At 39.7% G+C, this 18,552-nt stretch overlaps 1 protein-coding gene across 10 annotated transcripts in view; it reads right to left on the bottom strand.

Annotated features, from left to right (window-relative positions):
• Positions 1-18,552, bottom strand: part of GRIP1 (glutamate receptor interacting protein 1) — a 327,461-nt gene that overhangs the window by 32,048 nt on the left and 276,861 nt on the right. For 6 of the 10 annotated variants that reach the window (XM_069773563.1, XM_069773570.1, XM_069773571.1 and 3 more), the window contains 6 exons: positions 17,742-17,911; positions 13,544-13,699; positions 12,686-12,838; positions 7,361-7,547; positions 6,430-6,575; positions 4,741-4,821 (listed from right to left, as the gene is read on the bottom strand). In XM_069773563.1, the coding sequence (XP_069629664.1) occupies positions 4,741-4,821; positions 6,430-6,575; positions 7,361-7,547; positions 12,686-12,838; positions 13,544-13,699; positions 17,742-17,911 (893 nt within the window). Of the gene's footprint in view, positions 1-4,740; positions 4,822-6,429; positions 6,576-7,360; positions 7,548-12,685; positions 12,842-13,543; positions 13,700-17,741; positions 17,912-18,552 lie in introns of all 10 variants that reach the window. The other 4 variants (XM_069773572.1, XM_069773566.1, XM_069773567.1 and 1 more) reach the window with 3 other exon arrangements.

The following is an 18,552-nucleotide window of genomic DNA, read 5'->3' as shown; positions in this document are numbered from 1 at the left end:
TCTCAGCACAACTCTACTGCAGAGAAAAGGAAAAAAACCCTTATTTCTCCAGGGTAGCATTAAACCATCTTGACCGTGAGATCACCTCCTTTTTCTTTCTGCAATCCTCCACCTCATTCATTATGCAGCCTCCATCCCCTTTGATACACACCACTGTTTCATCTCTCCCCAGAGAGCAGAGAAGCAAGAATGCCAGTGAGAAATGAGTATTTGACCACTTAATTAAAAAAGATATCCTCATGAATTAACGCAAGTTTGAAGTGACACTGTACAGCTTTAAGTCTCCATTTTCGTGTTGCATTTCAGAATTATTTTTGTTTTTAAGCAGCAATTAAAACCAGAGCATCTTACCACTCACCCATGTCCAGCCTTCTTATTCAAGTTCCAGCTTCCCCAACCCCTGATCACACCTCAACCTCAGCCCTCGCTGTCTCCCTGTTATGGCTCTGCGCTCATTTTCTCTCCTTGTCCTATTCTGCTTGTCCACCAAAGATCTCATCTTTCCTCCTCCCCGGTCCAGCTGCTAGTCTATCTAATGCTGAACTTTTGTAGAGACCTTACACAGTCTCTATAATGAAGCACAAGTGGACTGAAGAGTGCATAAAGTTGTACAGATACTAAATTTAGTGTTGCAGCTGGAAGGTTAATCGTTAGCAAGTTGTTTGTTCTCTCTCTTTAAATTACTTTATGATCCCAGGTCTCCGTCCCAGGCCTCTACCCTACTTCTACTAGTAAAGACACACTTCCCCTGCCTATCCCCTGCCACTTGAAAGCAAGTTCAGTGAAGTGTTGTCAGTTTTGTAGATCAGCTGTTCTATTAGTTTCAAAAAACCCTCAGACAACCCTCCTTTCTTATTTCACTGCTAATCCCAAGAAAAAAAACCAATGTGACTTATGCGGATTTTGGGGTGGACTTCTTACCTACCACCCAGCCCAAACTCACTTACTAGGGTCAGCCTGGCTTCAAGTTTTGGAGTTTGATCAAACTCTGAACAAACTGAACAAGCAGAGGAAAATGCTCACGGGATGGAAAATATCTTTTATACAAAGCCAGTTCACTTACCCACAATGGTGGTTAACAGCTCCTAGACTTTTTAAAAATTATGTGACTATTAAAGAGATGAAAGAGCTTTTTAAAATTAGACTGACGTAGCTCTTTCATTTCCCAAGTATTGGTTCACGTGGAGCAGCTGAGAAACCTGCTGATTCTTCAGGCCTTGTCTTGAAAATAATTACTTGGAACATTGCAAAATGAAGTTGAGTTTGCTAGGTGAAATCCCAAAATACACAGAAACATGCTTTAGAAAGTAAATTCTCGTAGTCAATGCTAAATATCTGTAGATATTTACAAAGCTTGTTTCTGATGAAATACAAAAGCAATAAAGCAGACTATAGTATAGCTTCTAGTCAAAATGACTTAGAAAAACTGATGATAGTTTGGGTGAGATTCTGATATTCTTACCAGCTTTGCAGCTTCTTATTCCTTGAGTAGTCCCATTAGCTTCAGAGAGATTATTTATGAAGCAAGGTGCTGCAGTTCATTACCAGTAAGGATATCAGAATCTTACTTAAGAAAGAAAGAAAAGGAGAAAAAAAGAGCTGTTAACTACAATTACCAGACTGTACTAGTAAGTAATTTTCTCGGACATGATTCAATGTATTTAAAAAATATTATTCTATGATAAAGTAAGCAGTGGCACAAAAATTTATCTTAAAAAAAACAACAAAACAAACAACTATATTCCATTACATGGTCTAAAATCAATGTCACTGGCAAATAAATTCAAACAGATTTCAACACTACTAGATGTACTTGAAAAGCCATCCTTCTTCTAGGGAATGTTTCTGTTATAAAAGCATAATCACACACACGGACACTGCTGTGTCATGCTTTATTTGGATGATGTAATTTTAAGAACTGAGACATTCTAATTGCTCCAACCAGGTAACTGGGTGTGAAAATGATGGTATCTGAACCACAAAATTATATATAGTCACTTATATTTGCAAACTGTGAAATAGGCTCTTTATTGAGTGTAAGTAGCTATTAATAGGAAGATTAGACAGATACTGCAGAGATAAGGGAAGGATGACGGGATGATGGAATGATGGAAGTCCAGCATGTGTGCGAAGGCAGCAACGGGCAAGGCCAGTTTACTGTGAGGTAACCGACATGCACCATCCGAACCTCAGTGCTCTGGATTAACATTAACAATGATGCTCATGAAACTTTCTTCTCTATTACTTTCTAGGGGTTTCTGCTATCTAAGGGGATTTTGAAGTTTTTTTTGTTTTGCTTTTTTTCTTGCATTAACAAATCTGAAACTAAGAGAAGCTTAGCCTCTTCCCCTATTACATGTCATGTTATTCAAAGACCATGAATCAGCTTAACTGTCTTTAGGGTTGTGTGTCACCTCAGATATGCTTTCAGGTACCTGGCCATAACTCCATGCAGGCACGCTTGGTGTTTATTACCAAGGAAAACAACACAAAGAAAGAGAAATAAATTCGTTTTCCAGGAGGTCTGCCTCCTAACAGCTGACTTAAAAGAACTCTTGGACTTAAAAATAGGCATATGTTCAGGTGCCAACCCGAGGTGAGGCTTACAGTTCCCTTCTGACAAAAAATGTCTGTCTTGTCTGTCAGGTCAGGTCATTTCCTGACTTTCTCATCCAAATCCCAAACTAAACTGGGGATATGGAAAGCAAGACAGACATTTTTCTGTAACGTTTTTATAGAGACAGAACTTCTTACTCACCATTAACTCCACCACCTTGAGAAGAGAGAGGATGAAACAGGTCTCTAGCACTTAAAACAGATCAAGCCCAAAAGTGAATAAACTTGATCTCCTCTGTCACCCCTGTTTAAGCCTGGTCACACCACCTCCACTGAGTTTCCCTTAGTATTAATTTTTTAAAAGAAATCATACAGCTTTCTGACAAGATCAGTAATAAATGGCCTGCTAATGTGCTAAAGTGCCCTGACAAAAATTTGACAAAATGAATATAAAACGCTTACATTCTTCACATCACACTCTCATTTAGGAGTTAATTAGGTAGAACAGAGCAAAGCACTGAAAAGCAAGCATGAAATGCAGCAATTCAACACTTCTACCAAGCAAATTTACAAACTTTCAGTTATTAGTATAAAACCTTTAAAATCAAGTAAATAATTAATCCTAGACACATTTCATATACATTAAATACTATTAATAAGTGCGATTATTATATATAACAGATAATTTAATTTAAATATTAAAGATACTGCAGTATACTCAGACGAGCAGAGTTAAGACCAACCAGGCATTGCTCTGATTATAAAAAGCACTAATTTTATAAAGCACTAACTTTTGGAATTAAGTTCGAAGTCAGGAAGGTATGCAAAGTTTGGAAGAGGAGTGCTAAATACTAAATCTCAAGAACATTAGCTTTCCTTTCAAAGTTTACTCCCACAGACAGAAAAAAAGTACAAGATGTCTGAATTCCAAAATGCAGCACAAGTCAAATTACTAGGAAGACCATATTTTTACAATAATCCTGCAAACCATTACCAATCCCAAGAATAACATTTAAATAGAACAGCCTCTCTCCAGGTTTTCTCATTTCTCAACATCTTCATTTGCACAAATACAAGGAGACCTATGATTTTGCTTCAAGCATCACATCACATCTTAGAGAGCCCAACAATTACTCATTCAAGTGTGCAACACAAGCAAACAGGCCTGCAGTGTCTCCTATTTATTCCTCAGATGTAATTCTTAGCACTGAGTTTCCTGCTGTACTTTTGATTAACCTTATTTCATTGTGCTGGTAAAAGCTTTGAGAATGTAAGTCAAAGCACAATCTTTCCCCAAGACACATGACTAATTCCAAAGAAAGACTAATAGTCTAAGAAAGGCCACAACCATAAAGGAATGTTAATTCCAACGAGAGCAGATTCTGCACTGTCGTTAAGTACATTAAACACAAGCCCATTAACTTTTATATGGACTGTTCTTCCTTCCATCAAAGGCTGAACTTGGTATGCTGGAGTTTACCTGGTCCAAATTCAGTCCTAACACAGCGTTTACTGTCTGCTCCCCAAATAAATAAGTATAGAAACACTTTGATTTCAAACAACAGTAACAAATACTTTTTGAGAACCAGACTAATGCAGACGCTTGTTATCTTCTTTAGCAATCTCTGAAATCCCGAGCAAAAGGGGATTTTGCTACATGACCTGCACATTTAGGACTGCCCACTAGTTTTACAGATTGAGGATGTATTTTCAGACTCTGGGTTCTGAAGCAGAAAATAACCCCATGTATGTGGATTCTCATGCCTGTGAGAACCCTTGAGTTCAGTGGGGTTCTGTTCAAAAGCCTGTGAGAGACCACGACAGACTTTGCTTTAAACTTCCCAACTATGGAAATACTTTTGCACGGGCCTAATTCTATTGACTTCTTTTTTCTTTTTTTTTTTTTTTTTTAATAATTTTAATGGGAGTTAAGTATGTGCTACACATGAAGGAATAGGTCAAGCTTTAGGCCTGGCAAACTTCTGGCTTCTTTAACTACTGGAAGGGGAGTATAAATCTGTTACAGAATGGTATTTCATCAGAGACAGAGCACTGCTAATCATCCCTTTCTAGAAAAAGAAGAAAGAAGTTTATACCAAAACAAACATGAGTATATCGCTACAGGACCTACTATCTGCAGATTATCCCATAAATGTGGTCTTAAAAATAAGCACTTTCACTTACAACTTATGGTGATGCCAAGTTCCACATTATGCTTCTTTGGTAGTTTTACATGAAATGTTCCACTGCTTGGTATAACTGATTCTATAAAAAAATATTTAAAATGTTAGATCATTTATAAGGCACAGCAATTCCAAGCGTATGGAACTATACGTGTAAGTTGATGAAATCACATCAGCATCAGAAGCCATGGATGAAACACGGGTGCTGAACTGAAGGAAGCAGGGCATACGACGTATGATTTACACCTCTATTGGTAATTTCACGGTAACTCAATTTTTTTTAAGGTTTAACTGAATTTATGGAGATAGCATGGGCCAGCAGCTGAGACTGCAGGTTTTCAGCTTACACGCAAGTTTTGTGAGCACACGTGAAAATTTTAGTGCTGGCAGATAACTTTTAATTAAAAAGACAGGAGATCCAAGTCTTAAGGATTTCAGGCCTTTGTTGCTGTAGGTCTAACACATTTTTAACTGTCCGCTAAAGTAACTGCCATGGATATTACATCTACTGGGAAGAAAAGGAATCAAAACATCACCAATGGAGAAGTGCCTGGCGCTGACTGAGGCAAAACCCACTTGAACACACAGCACCGTATTTGAATCCTGACTTTTGGCATCACTGCTAGCAAAAGTTTGGGCCTTGGCCTGAAAAGGAGCGACTGAAATTACAGCTATGGAAACATATAAACATACATGTGGCAGAGTAGTCTAACCATAAGCATGAGCCTGCTGTCATGGCACAAATGGGAGGAGCACAAACAAGTCCGGGGACTGAAATGCATGTGACTTCAGGTGTATTTAAATGACTTTCTCATTATTTGGTTTTCTTATTTTTTAATATATCATTTCCTACGCATCTGAATGTACATACTGTATTTGGCGCTTTTTTTTAACATTATACTAGATGTGTGCATACTAAAAGATTATACAGAATTACTCTAGGAATCTTTAGCTGCTTTTGAGATCACGATTTATAACACCATTAACAATAATCACACTATGCAAAACACAGCACATCCAACATTGTCATGACTTCAAAGGAGATACTGTCAGCTGAACACACAAGTCTTAAAAGTTTTTACTATTTACATAGTGGGATAGTGCACATAATGCATACTTCGATTCACACAATTTGTGATTTTATAGGTATATTCTGTATGCTTAAACACCACACAGAATAAAGGAAAGCCATTAGTAATAATGAAGACTCACCAGCAACATTAACAATGATTTTTCTAGCTTCTATTAATTCCATTTTGATTATTTTATCTAGATTGTTGGTTTGAGATACTGTAAGTGAAACTTTTCAGAGTTTTCTGCTTATCCATCCTTTTATAATACTTTTCTGTCTAGTAAAACATTTCATTAGCTGGCCTGTAGAGGATTTGTCTCTGCTCAGCAGAATATTTCTATCTCAGGGCAGAAAAATGTCTGGAAATAACTCAGAGAAGGGACTGTCACCAGATCTTACTACAGGAATTGTCATTTCTATTTGTGTTCTGAAGTATGCTGCAGGGCTACGTGAAATGGGAAAGCTGTACAAGGAGACACATGTTTCAAACAGGTCACTTGAAAACTGAATGGTGCATATGTGAGAAGGAAGTCTCCACCTTGGACGCCTAACACTTGCAATGTGCTTGGGATTTATTCCTTCGCTTTCTTGCAAGACAGAATAACAGTACATTCATACCTGCAACATCAAATTCTATTTCCAAAGTGACCTTGTTGGTGATAGAGGAGTCTCTGAGCAGTTGATTGGCCTCATCAAATGTGCTGTCTTCCGTCGGGACACCGTTTATTGACACTATTCTGTCTCCTATTTGCAGCACCCCACACCTTGGTACACAATGATACAAAACAACCATCAGATGTGCACGTTACCAGAACCAGCAATATCAAACACAATCAGCCTAACCTTGAAGGAGAAGTGTGGCATAGCAGCTCAACAGCCTACCCAGGCACAGAGGGGGACAGAAACTGCTGCTGCCCCTTTGCACCAAGACACTATCAAGCACTCCCAGCACGGGTCGTGCTCTCTAGGTGCTGGGACCCAAGAAGAGGGGCACAGCCTTCATGACTCCATCTCACCCATGGACATCACCTCTGCCTCCGACCCTGGGCTACAGGTGGTGTAGCTCTTCAGTGGCAGCTAGTACTTGCCTGTGCAACTACTACTGTCCTCATGCCATGCTTGAAGACATACATAAGCATAAAAATGCAACTGAAATGCTGCAATGAAATCATAAGTAAGTCAAAACTCTGGTATTCCTTAAGATTTGGTTCTGTACCAAAACTGAACAGAGCTGGATATGCCCCATGGCACCCTGAATTATCACTATTTTGACTTCAGCAATATTTCTGATTATTTTTTTTTTCCTTTTGCATGAATATAGCTACCAGTCTCCAGCTGGAGGACTCTGGATGATAAAAACACTGGTGCTTGTCATTCTTCTTGTAGCTGATCAAGCATATGAAATATTGTCAAAACAGACAGTTTATTACTTGCCACACTTCCATTGAGCAAGGCCCTGCAATTTATCACAAATCGAAAGCAACAAGCCCGAAGTACCCCAAGGAATGCTCACCAAAATGCACTTAGCAGTCAACTGAAAGAACCTCACCTTTCCGCCGGACTGTCAGACTCAATATAGGAAATGAGAGGTGGAGAAGACAAGGTCTCAGTAGCAAACACGCTACCCTGGAGCTGTATCCCAAACCCTACTATGGGGTCAGCTGTCAGCACTACTTCTGTGGTTTCTGTGTGGACGACCTGCCCAGCCAAACCAACAGTGCTAGAGGCTAAGGACACTATAAAACAGAGCAGACCAGGAGGAAAGACATTCACACACAGCAGAAATTTCATTGCTGTTTGAGACAATTCATCTGTACAATAAACCTAGTCAACAAAACATCTCTTTTAAAGTCAATTTAGGCTAGAGTTTATAAATTATGTATAAACAGTTATGACATATAAGAGAATAGAAAACATCTGGTTGTATGTTAGAATGCAAAAAGATCGTTCTTGTACTGAGTAAAATAAATGTGTTTGACACCCCCACCCCAAAAATCTCAGAACATCCTTGAATTCTGTTTGCTTTAGGTTTGAGGCGTGGATGAGCAGAATTTTCCCAGGAGCCAAGGGAATTGGAGGCGCAAGCCCAGCTGTTATTCAGGCTGATTCCCACGAGCTCTTTTGAACATCTCACAGCAATGCATTGCTGTCAGCAACAAAGCACATGGCCAGGCTTGCTTGCAAGAAGTAAGGATGTCTTCCTCTTGTACATGTTTACTACACGTCAGCCATTTGTCAGGCTAACTGGGTAGTGTAAGTTGAACAAACCCCTCTGTTTTAGCAACCAGTATATCTCAAGAGACTGTGAGAAAAAAGTTCTTTGGGGTCTCTCAAAAGAACTGGGGGACCCTTCTGTGAGAAACACGGGCAGCTACTTCTGTACTCCTGATTTACTTCCTCTCTCTGTTCTCCCTCTTGTTCTAGATAGGCTGCTTTACAGAACAAATCAAGATAAAAACAACATTGAGATTCAATGCAATTACCTATGAAAGGAGGAGACTGCACCTTTGATTCTTTGATCTCTGCCCAAATGTCTATCGTATCATTGTTTGAATTCCCCCAGTGACAAACTACTGCCTTTCATTATGTCATACAAAGAAAGCTAGAGTTTTTCAATTCCCGTTCAGACCAGTAACGATAATCCTCCAGTGCTGCGGATTCTGAATGTTTTCATGTTATAAATCTATGCCATTACCTCTCCACCTCTAATTTCCTTCAAGACCCATTTCTGCCTGCAGTAGCTACTAAGAATTAGATAAAAGTTCATGGTTTATCTGAGGGCTGTTTAACTGTGGATTTTTTTCCCCCCTTAGAGTTGGGAAAAAATTAGTTCTTGTTTTTACATTATAGATAATATTAGCACAGCTGTACAAACATGTCAGAGGTTGTATAAGTATTTCCCACACTTCGGAGCTACAACCACTAGACTTTTGCTCTGAAATAGTTAGTATAAAATCTGATTAATGTGGCACAGTTGCCAATGACAGTTCTGTTGCAAAAGTTTCACTTGCCAAAACCAGCATGAGTTTCTGTTTTCACCCAGCAAAGCTCCTTTCAACTCTGAAACTGTCTTTTCTAAATTACTGTGAATTCTCACTCATATCTTGTTTTAATTTTCCTTTGTGAGAACTGTGTATTATTTCAGTTACTCAATAGCTTCCTTCTTACTGTTTCTTTTATCTGCACTCAGTAAGACATGCTCATACCCAAATGCAAATACCAGTAATCTGTTCTTAGAAATGGCCACGAGCTTTAGGATTTACTGCATGTGAAAAATACGTTTCTCCAGCCCTCAGCGCTGCAAAGGCTAAAATATGACTAAACCAGATAAATTCAGAGTTAATATAATACCAGATCCCCTAACGCTCCCTCTAGAAATGTCTAAATTTAGGGCATCCAAGCTCAGAAAAGTTCAATTTTCCTTTTCTTTAAGGTCACACAACAGTTACTTGTTAGCTGCGTCTTTGTTTCCCATCACTTATGTGTCCATTCCCCCTGTGCAGCAGGCATCTAGCTGACTTTGTAACTTTCTTACTCTTTTTCTAATGCCCTACCAGGAACCTAAAGGTCTCATAACATTTATTTCAACTTTTAGGACAGCTAAGGTTTTAATTCACATTGGGAAATTAAGTTACTATTTGTGGGATTTAAAACTCACCCCGATAAATATCTTGATGATGTGGACACTTAGAAGTGACAATTAGGAAGTCCTCCCACTCCCAAAGAAAACAAAACAGGAACAAAAAAAGCAGAGATGAAAATACCCTTTCCAAATCATGTAACAATAGCTACCTGCTAAGCCTCTATAAAATGCCACAGGTACCCAAACCCATGACTTAGAGCATGTTGGGGTTTGTAACTCAACAACAATTGCAGCAAGAAGCACTGTCATTTTTTTTGCTGCTTGATGGATTAGAAGTTTTACAGGCCAGGAAGCAGCCTTATTGATTTAACATGGGGGTATGGATGTATACGTAGTTTGAGCGAACCTTGGTTGCTACTGCTAGGGGTACATTTTCGCATGATTGTATAGTTTTCATCCAACTCTTAGCAACACTCCTGAGGGCTGGTTTACTATATGCTCTGCAGTTATGTAAATAATAATCTTGAGTTTGAACATTATGTACTTGTTACTTTTATTTCTGGAGCCATATGAGAAGCAGAGCAAGATGTATTTAAAGGTACGTATATGGATTATTACGCCTGCAGTCTCCTGCTCTGACGCTTGAGAAACTGCAAAACATTCACTATTCCTCCTGGTAACAGCTAACTTGGATGTACTAAGAAAACAGCACCCATGCACATCTAAGACCCTCTCTAATTTCTACCAGATATGCAGCCCTAATAACTATCATATAAGTTGATATAAAATTGTATCTCACTTTCAATTATTAACATGGACCTATTACAAAATACATCAGGGTTTAAACTTTAACCAAATAATAATCTAAGTGTTTCCACAATGAATACCATCCTTTAAAACCAAAAAAAGTGGAAGAAGAATAAAAATTGAAACCAAGTGGCATACATAAAGCACGTGACAGCAGGGCATGCCTTCAATTTTTACAGCCACATGTTTGGGAAGATTTGTGTAACTAATGCAATGATTGTAAAATCACGGCCATGAAAGTCTTGTAACCCCCTGTACCATTGCACTTCACGATCATGAATTTTAGCACAATCACATCGTTAGGCACATTTTCCTAAATAATTGGCAATGTAAACTTTATAGCAACCTTCACCAGTACATCTTTTTCTTCCCAAATGACATCCTAAGAGATTTATTAAAAGTTACATTAATAAACCCCACAAATGATCCAATTGGATTAAAGAAAAAAAAAATCCCACTAAAATTAAGAGAGTGTGCTATTCCTTTTCTGTGAAAAGGACAGCAGTTGATGCTACCTGGTTCTCATGAGTCTCCCACAAAGGGAGAGAAGCAAGGTTTTCCAAGTCCTGTTGATGGACGGTAGAAGGGTACAGGACCAGTCATTCTCTACCATGGTCACTTGTAGCACATTCAGTCCAGTGCGGGTCTCTTAAGTTGGCTGTTACTGCAGTCACAAGTATGGGTATAAGTCTAGCAACAGGAGTAAGGAACTCTGCACGGGCTGAAAAGCAAGCTCACGGAAAGGGCAAGCAAGCCGGCTGGCCAGCCAATTCCTCCAAAGCCAGCTCTGAGGCAGGGTTGCTGATGCAGTCACTGCTCGCGGTGAGGCGCAGACTCAGTGCTGGGGCCACTGCCACATATTTTGTAATGCTCTACATCCAGACCTCACAATGCAAATGCATAATAAACTACCCCACAATAAAGCCTCATCCTAATTCCTCCTAGTTAGAGATTTGTTTAATCACAGCAGCCTGTCATCCCCAGGGCCTTCTGACTTGAGAAATCTTTCAGGTGGGCTGCAGTGCTTTGACTGTCCCACTTAAATCTCATGTCAGTGGCCTTGTTTTGAGCCTTTGCAGGATAGCAAATTGCAGGGCAAGGCCTTCTGGGAGGAAAAATATCTGCAAAATATAATAACACAAGTAACAGCTGTCTCCAAGATCCATAATAGGATTAGCTTTCAGGATTAACAGTCCTTTGCTGGATGGAACGGCTATAATATAGCACAATCGAAGAACTATTTTTTGCATCCAGCATTATTTTACTATTTAAATCAATTACTATTAGTGTAACATTACTATTGTTTCTCATGTGCACGTGAGGACACGTAAGAGCTGGACCCCTACTGATACCATAGCACGGATGGACACACTATCTCCCCATGACCCAAAAGAATGCATTAGAAGCTAACATGTCAACAGATGAGTTGTGAAAAATGGCTGATCACATTAAAAATAAAAAATGCACTTACAGGCAAACTTTATGTAAAAATATTATGAAAGAACTAAGAACAAGCAAACAACAAAAAAACTGCAAGAAAGCAAAACCTCAGTTCCTCTCTCAATCATTTCCTCAACTCCATAGTGACTGGCCTTAGCTGGAGGCTGCTGGTTTGCTCTGATTTTGTTATGGCCATGGGAAATCTTTAATACAGGGCAGCAACACTGTAATGCGCAGCAGCTCAGTTTTTCCAGAGCGGGCCTGTGAGCATTATTAGCCGGAGCAGATGATTTACAGAGCAGTTCTCACTTCCCTGCTCTGGAGGAACTGAGCTGCTGAGGATCACACAAAGACGGACAAGCCAAAAGGAGAAGTGGCACTTACATGGAGTCTGTATACAGCCATACTCTCTCCGGCCCAGTGAATACTTAGCAATATGCAAAGTAGAACGGCCTGAAATATATCCACTTTGGCTTGGGAAACTACTAACTCGTGGGAAATCCATGCTTTGAATCCCAGAGAGTGGTCAGAAACAAGGCTGTTTAGACTTCACTGTTATTTGTTGCTCTTCCTCACAAAACCAACTGTACAGGTTATGGTGTAGATGTAAAGATTAAAACTACCTAGAGGTTACTGTGGCAAGCTCTTCTTCCGTAATGTGATCAGTTGGTTGAGCTTACCAGCAGTCTGTTTTTGACTATTCAGCTATGAATTCTATTTCCTGATGGAAACGGGAACAGTTGAAAAAGAAATTTGAAAATCACTTCAGTAACAGTATGACAAACTTCCAGAATTGTCTGAAGAAAACATTGCTTTCTGTACTGCAGATGAGATAGTTAAGCTGCATGGCCTCTACTCATCTCATTTCAGCACTGGACAAATATTTTTATGCTGATGTTTCCCTACATCTAACAGAAACTCCAATTGTTCTCTCTTCTGTCTAATATATATATATTAAATAAGGTACTTTGTACCTTTTTTCTGTATCTTCCCCCTCCTCCACCCATTCACTGCACATTTTGAGCAAATGCTGTTACCACCTACAGGAGCTTTTGAAGTCCTTCTTTTTCATCCTCCGCCTCATCATTGTCCCACGCGGGCTGGTGGAGTAGAGGCTGCGAGGTAAGGTCCCCATGTTCAGGGAACTCAGGCTGTATGCACTCATGGAGGTAGGAGAGAAGGATGAAGACACCAAAGCTGCTGTAAGAAATCAAACACTTGGCATACAGCACTCAGTCTTCACGGAAGAGTGCGGCACATGCCTGTAACTCATCAATGAATCAAACAATGTGTATGATGCACAGGAATGGTTTGTGCATTTCCAATAACAAAGACATTAAACCACACAGGTGACCCTAGGTAGAAGTATAGCCAGCATTTCATGAAAATACCTGCTGGAAGCTAACAAAGATACTGTAGATAGAAAAAGTACATTCATAGTATACAACTTATTTTAGGCGAAGCATGTTAAATTAAAGTTTTCAACATATATCCATGAACCAATGCAGATCAATATGTCTAGATACACTGATCTTAGAAATGCCTTTTTGTAGCAGGTAATTTCTGACAAAAGATTTGTAAGCAATGCTTTGCATTCAAAAATGATGCTTTATATACACTACTCAAATCTAATGGTTTACTCATACAGCAGAAGAGCTGATTCATTCAGAATTTTCAAGCCTTTTCCTGTCTACAAAGGTTGCCTTGTTACAGAAAGGAAAGGTGTAAAATGTCAGAAATAACCTTGGTATGGCTATGAAAAAGTGTAGCATCCATAAAACTGAAAAGGTTTTAGTGCCTGAAATGGGAAAAGTATGAGTGAAAGAAGAGGGGAGGAAAGAGGAAGAAGAAGAAGAAAGAGAAGGAGAGAAAATGTCAGCAGGAAAAAGCATGAAACATTACGAAGGCTTTTTTGAGGAGGCGCTTTCTGGATTTTCAAGGCTGGCATCCTGCAATGGTCAGGGTGGTAGGTGTTATAATGGTGGTAGGTGAGGAGGCTGCTGTGGCTGTTGGCACACGAGTCCCAGGTAAGTTGCCTGTTGCTTCTTTGAACCTTCACTGCCCGCATGAAGGGATGATGGAAAATTAGAAAACAAAAGGACCAGAGAAGAGGGAGAAGTAACTGAATTGCACAAACAAACAAAAAAAGAAGTAAAAAAATGAAAATAAATTGAAAATAAAATAAAATGAAACAATAAATGCCCTGGTCTTGTCTTCTTACCGGGGGTACTAACTTGAAGAACAGAAATAGTATTTTTTCCCCAGAATAAATGCTTCTGATTTTTTTTTTGTTGTCTTGTATTTGTTTTTAAAAAGATTAGTACTGAATCAATTTCCATTCTCATTCTGGATTTAGGAGCTAAGGTTGCAAACTTCCTTAGAAAATACTAAGGTATTACGTATGACCACTAACTGATCGTTACTAAGTCTCTGCTTGTATTCATCTACATTAAAAAGACCAACCAAATACTATACATAGCACTACCTAGAATGGAGATGTTTACTTGCCAGTCATTTCAATTTACTGCATTGACATTTTAATTTTGCCACCATCTATTGTTGGGATTATGCTGTTCTGTGCAGTAAATGATCTCCCTAGGCCAGCAGCAGAAAAACTCTATCCTGAAGCCTGCTTAATAAGGAAAAGAGTTCTTATTGATTAGTTGGATGTGAAATTTAATGTTTTTTTTAAACTTGATCTTCAAAACTTTAAAATGATCCTTTTCTGGATGAAATTTGAGACCATATTTGATCGCTGATTCTACATATGGGGAGTCTGGGATACGCCAAAAGTGAAGGCCAGTATTTACCAAGAGAACAGGAAGGGTTTCAGTTGATGTGTCAAATATTAGAGGAAAATGATTGAGTTCACCCTTCATTAAATACAGTCTGTTCATCACTAAATTCAGCGTAGCCGTGTCCTTGCTGAATCGTAGAGGAACACTTCAAGCTGGGAACTAGTCACTGAATTTTTGTCTTAAAACCACCGAGGGATTCACCCATACTATGAAACACAGGTTACAGTCTTTGGCCCATCACCTGTGTCTCTCTGCTACCTGCTATATCTCTAATGGCTGCAGACAGGTATGACCCCGTGCTGGACTTCACCAGTAGCCAAATATCTTGACTGTTTAGGCTGGACCCATACCTTGCATTCACATCTTACTCTGTGAGACAAAATAAGGGGGAAACGGGTAGCCACCGCCACAAGCACTGCGCAGTGCCAGAAGAAAAACTATCCTTCTGTTTCACTTCATACTGCATGGGTAATGATCTGCTAATGGAATATATTAACCCTCCTCTGACTCCAAAGTAATGCCTGCCCCTCAGCGAGGAGCACACACCAGGGAAGGGAGAGGAAAAGGCGAGTATGGGGGCCCGCCATGGCCCCCGGCCCTGTGGGGTGGTCAGGCCTCTGGAGGCCCTGGTGCTGCCAGGCCTGGCCCTGTGCCCTGGGCCTGTGTCCCTCCCTGAGAGCACCCCTGCTGAATCAAAAGAATTTTTTTTTTTTTTTTCTCCCCCGAACAGATACCAAAGGCGAGGGTGAGGTGCGAAGCCAGCACCAGGACTCGGGTTTCCTCACCCCCTGGCACCGGTGCCAGCGACCTCAGAGAGTTTGGAAAATCTCATGTCAGCCAGGAAAGTCCCAGAAAGAGCAGCAGTAGCCCGATACGGCCATATGTATCTTACAGACTTATCATATCTTCTCAGATGAAACTGTCTCTTTGATTACGCACACAGACAGCAAGATTTCTGAACTTTAACTATGGTGTAAAAATTAAAATCTGATAAGTACAATGTGGCCAGGTGGATTTTCATTATTTTCAAGTTGCTGTGAGCCTTGTTTAATTAAAAAGACTGCTTCCAGCAGGAAATTATCTGGTAGTCTTTGATTATTTTTTTTTTAATGTTTTATTTTCACACTGAGAGTAGAGATAAAAATGTCCTACAAAGTGGGAAGGTACACAAATTCAGTTTGCTCAGCTTGTAGAAGGATAATCCCAATTCAACAAAAGTTCTGTAAAAGAAAATCCTATTGTGTGTAACCTTAGTAATTTAGTGGTAATTTGAGCTATTCCAACTCAGGGCTGTGTACAGCGAACATAAAACTAATGGGGCAGCAAGAGAAATGAATGTTAGCAGCAAAGTATAAAGAAAAAAAAAAAAAGAAAAAAAATCTGATCTTTTATAGTACTCTGCATTTTATTTTAGGGCTAAAATTTCAATTTGTTTTATATACTGACTTCCTGCCCATTTTAGATTCCTAACATGTTCCCATAAGACCAATAACTGAGCTCAACAGATACAGCCCTAATGACTCTGCTTATCCCAGATGCATAAAGGGAGCTTTTCAAACTCTACAGCATCTAGGCCATACCGCACCTGATGAAAGGTTGTTTCCAAGAGGGTACTTGCTTCCATAAAACACGTTACATCTTGAATTGGTCATGATATTGGAGTAGCACCATCTGGTGAGGGGCTGGGAAGGGCTGTAAACATCCTAGTTATTCTGCCTTACTTAAGAAAGCAACTTTATTACCTTAGGGACATTTCTCCCCAAAAGATGCTCTTATGTAGCTTTTGCAGATCCCCTTGATAGGATTTCGTAACGGCCAGTTCTTAACTCTGGCATGGCAAGAGCATTGCTTTTTCTAAGCATCTACACTGGGTCAAGGTGACTAGCACATTAACAGCATTAATTTGTTTTAAATGTTGGTTAAGAAACTGACTGCTTCAAGTAATACAATCATCTACACAAATCTTTGGACCTGGTACTCATCTTCCCAAAAGAAACACTCTTCAAAGGTTCTTTAACCAGCCAGAAACTGATTGTGTGACATCTTTGCTTCAAACACATGAAATATCTGTTTGCAATGTACTGTCATAACTGAAAAGAATGGAAATATATTGCAAAATTTGGTCTTCATCTCATTCTGCTTTGCAGTATCACTCCCTGCTCCCTCACCCCTTTGGCTTAAGTAGAAAGGGGAAAGAGGTGCAGCTGAATAACAGAAGAACATGGTATTGCAAGGGTTACTTTTTGTTTACCCTGGTCTAGGAGAAACTAGTGTCTCCTCAGCCACTAGTTCAATATTCACCACTCTGACAAACTGACTAGAAGATCGCTTATCCAGGGACATCCTGGATCTCAGATGTCCAAGAACATTTACCATCACTGACATTTCTAGGCCTCAGAAATCTTGTCCTGGTCTAAAGGAGGCAGAAGCACAGTACCACAGGCTCAGAAAATAGTACCAGTGGTTCCTGCTGCAACACAGGTACCTATTCTCTGTGTATTTGATAACCCTTGTTACTTCTTTGATGTCCATCAACATGCGGTATTTTAGACTGAATTTATGAATGCTGTGAATTAGCCCCTTTCTCAGGACTAGTTAGAAGACAAGACAGGCAGACCCCATCTTCAAATACTAAGACATTTTAGATATATTTGATTTGAAAATGGAAAGCCATTCTCTTCAAGCATGTTGGTATGAAATAAATGTCATGGTGAAAAAGGGCTGGGATCTAGGGAACTGTTTCCCAACTAACCTTTTTCATAAGCACTGACAATGAACCCATGAAGCAATCTCAGAAGTACTTTAAAAAATGATGGCAATAAATAATAATGCCATTAATAGAGAAAATGTGTGGGGTTTTTGGACGTATTTTAGGGGAGAACAAGTGTTATTAATGAAGTGGTCATAACAGACTATCAAGTCAATATGCTGAAAAGAAGTTGGCTGTGGTCCTTCCTCCCCCCTCTAAATTTAAGAAGCAATTTAGAGATTCATTTACAGAAGTACCTAGTTGCCCCCCTATGACTGCAACAGTAGAGTCACCAGGTGTCTTTATGTACATCTACAAGTGTGCAGAGCTGTTTCTCTGTAAAACATTTCCCTCTCTAACCATAGGAATCTCAGAGGGTATGTTAAGGCCAAGAAAACACAGAGCTTCTCAGAAACTGCAGAAGCATAAGCTGGGGAGCTGAAACAACACTTACAGACGTAACTGCTGCAATAGCTTTCTTGGCCATTCAGCAAGGGCAGGCAAAGTAAAAGACAGAAAAATAAAGGGGTATTTGGTGTTACAGATCTCTTACCGTGCTCCGGGCCTTTCAGTGCTAGCCGTGTCTGGTGGTGAGGAAGGATCTCAAGTTTGACATTATCCGCTGCATTAGCCAAAAATTGCGTTGCTTCTGCAAGCGTACAGTACTCCATGCTGGTGCCGTCAATGGACAGAATATGGTCTCCTACATGTAATGCACCACATCTACATAAAAGGGGAAAAACTCGGTATGATCAGGTATGCTTTTTGCTCGGAAAATGAGTTTTACTGCCTTCAAACTGGTCATGACAACTATGAACGTGTTCTTTTTTTTCAAGAGAGATTTGTGTTTTGTAGGCATTGTCACTGGTCAGACTTTATATCTATCAGTACAAACCTTAAAAACAATTCAGTTAATACATTATATGCCAAGACATCACTCACAGAACTGGAATGGGGTAGCTGACTATAAAAATATGTGTGAATGGCAGCAGGATAAAATGAGAAGAGCTTAAGGAGACTCAAATAACTTGGTCACATATCCCTCACACAAGCACCCAGTTCATCATTTTTTGAGTTATATTTCAAACATTTATTAGTACAAAAGCTGTAAATGACGATGAAATTATGCAGTAGTCAAACAAATAATGAAACCAGGGCTAGCATGGTGACTTGAGGAGTGGGGTGGGGAGGGGGCTATTTGCTAAATCTTGCTGCACTCAAGAGACTGGCTACTGGATGAGTTGAGAAATGCAAACACAGCAGTCAGCATCCCGACGTACCAGTCAAGTGGACAGCTCCTTTAATTGGTTACCCCCTGCGAAATGGGAAAAAACAGAGGGAGAAAATTAAAGCATCCTGCACCA

The sequence above is a fragment of the Haliaeetus albicilla genome, chromosome 28 (genome assembly GCF_947461875.1).
Source record: "Haliaeetus albicilla chromosome 28, bHalAlb1.1, whole genome shotgun sequence".
Lineage (NCBI taxonomy): Eukaryota > Metazoa > Chordata > Aves > Accipitriformes > Accipitridae > Haliaeetus > Haliaeetus albicilla.
This window is presented reverse-complemented; position numbering and strand designations above follow the sequence as displayed.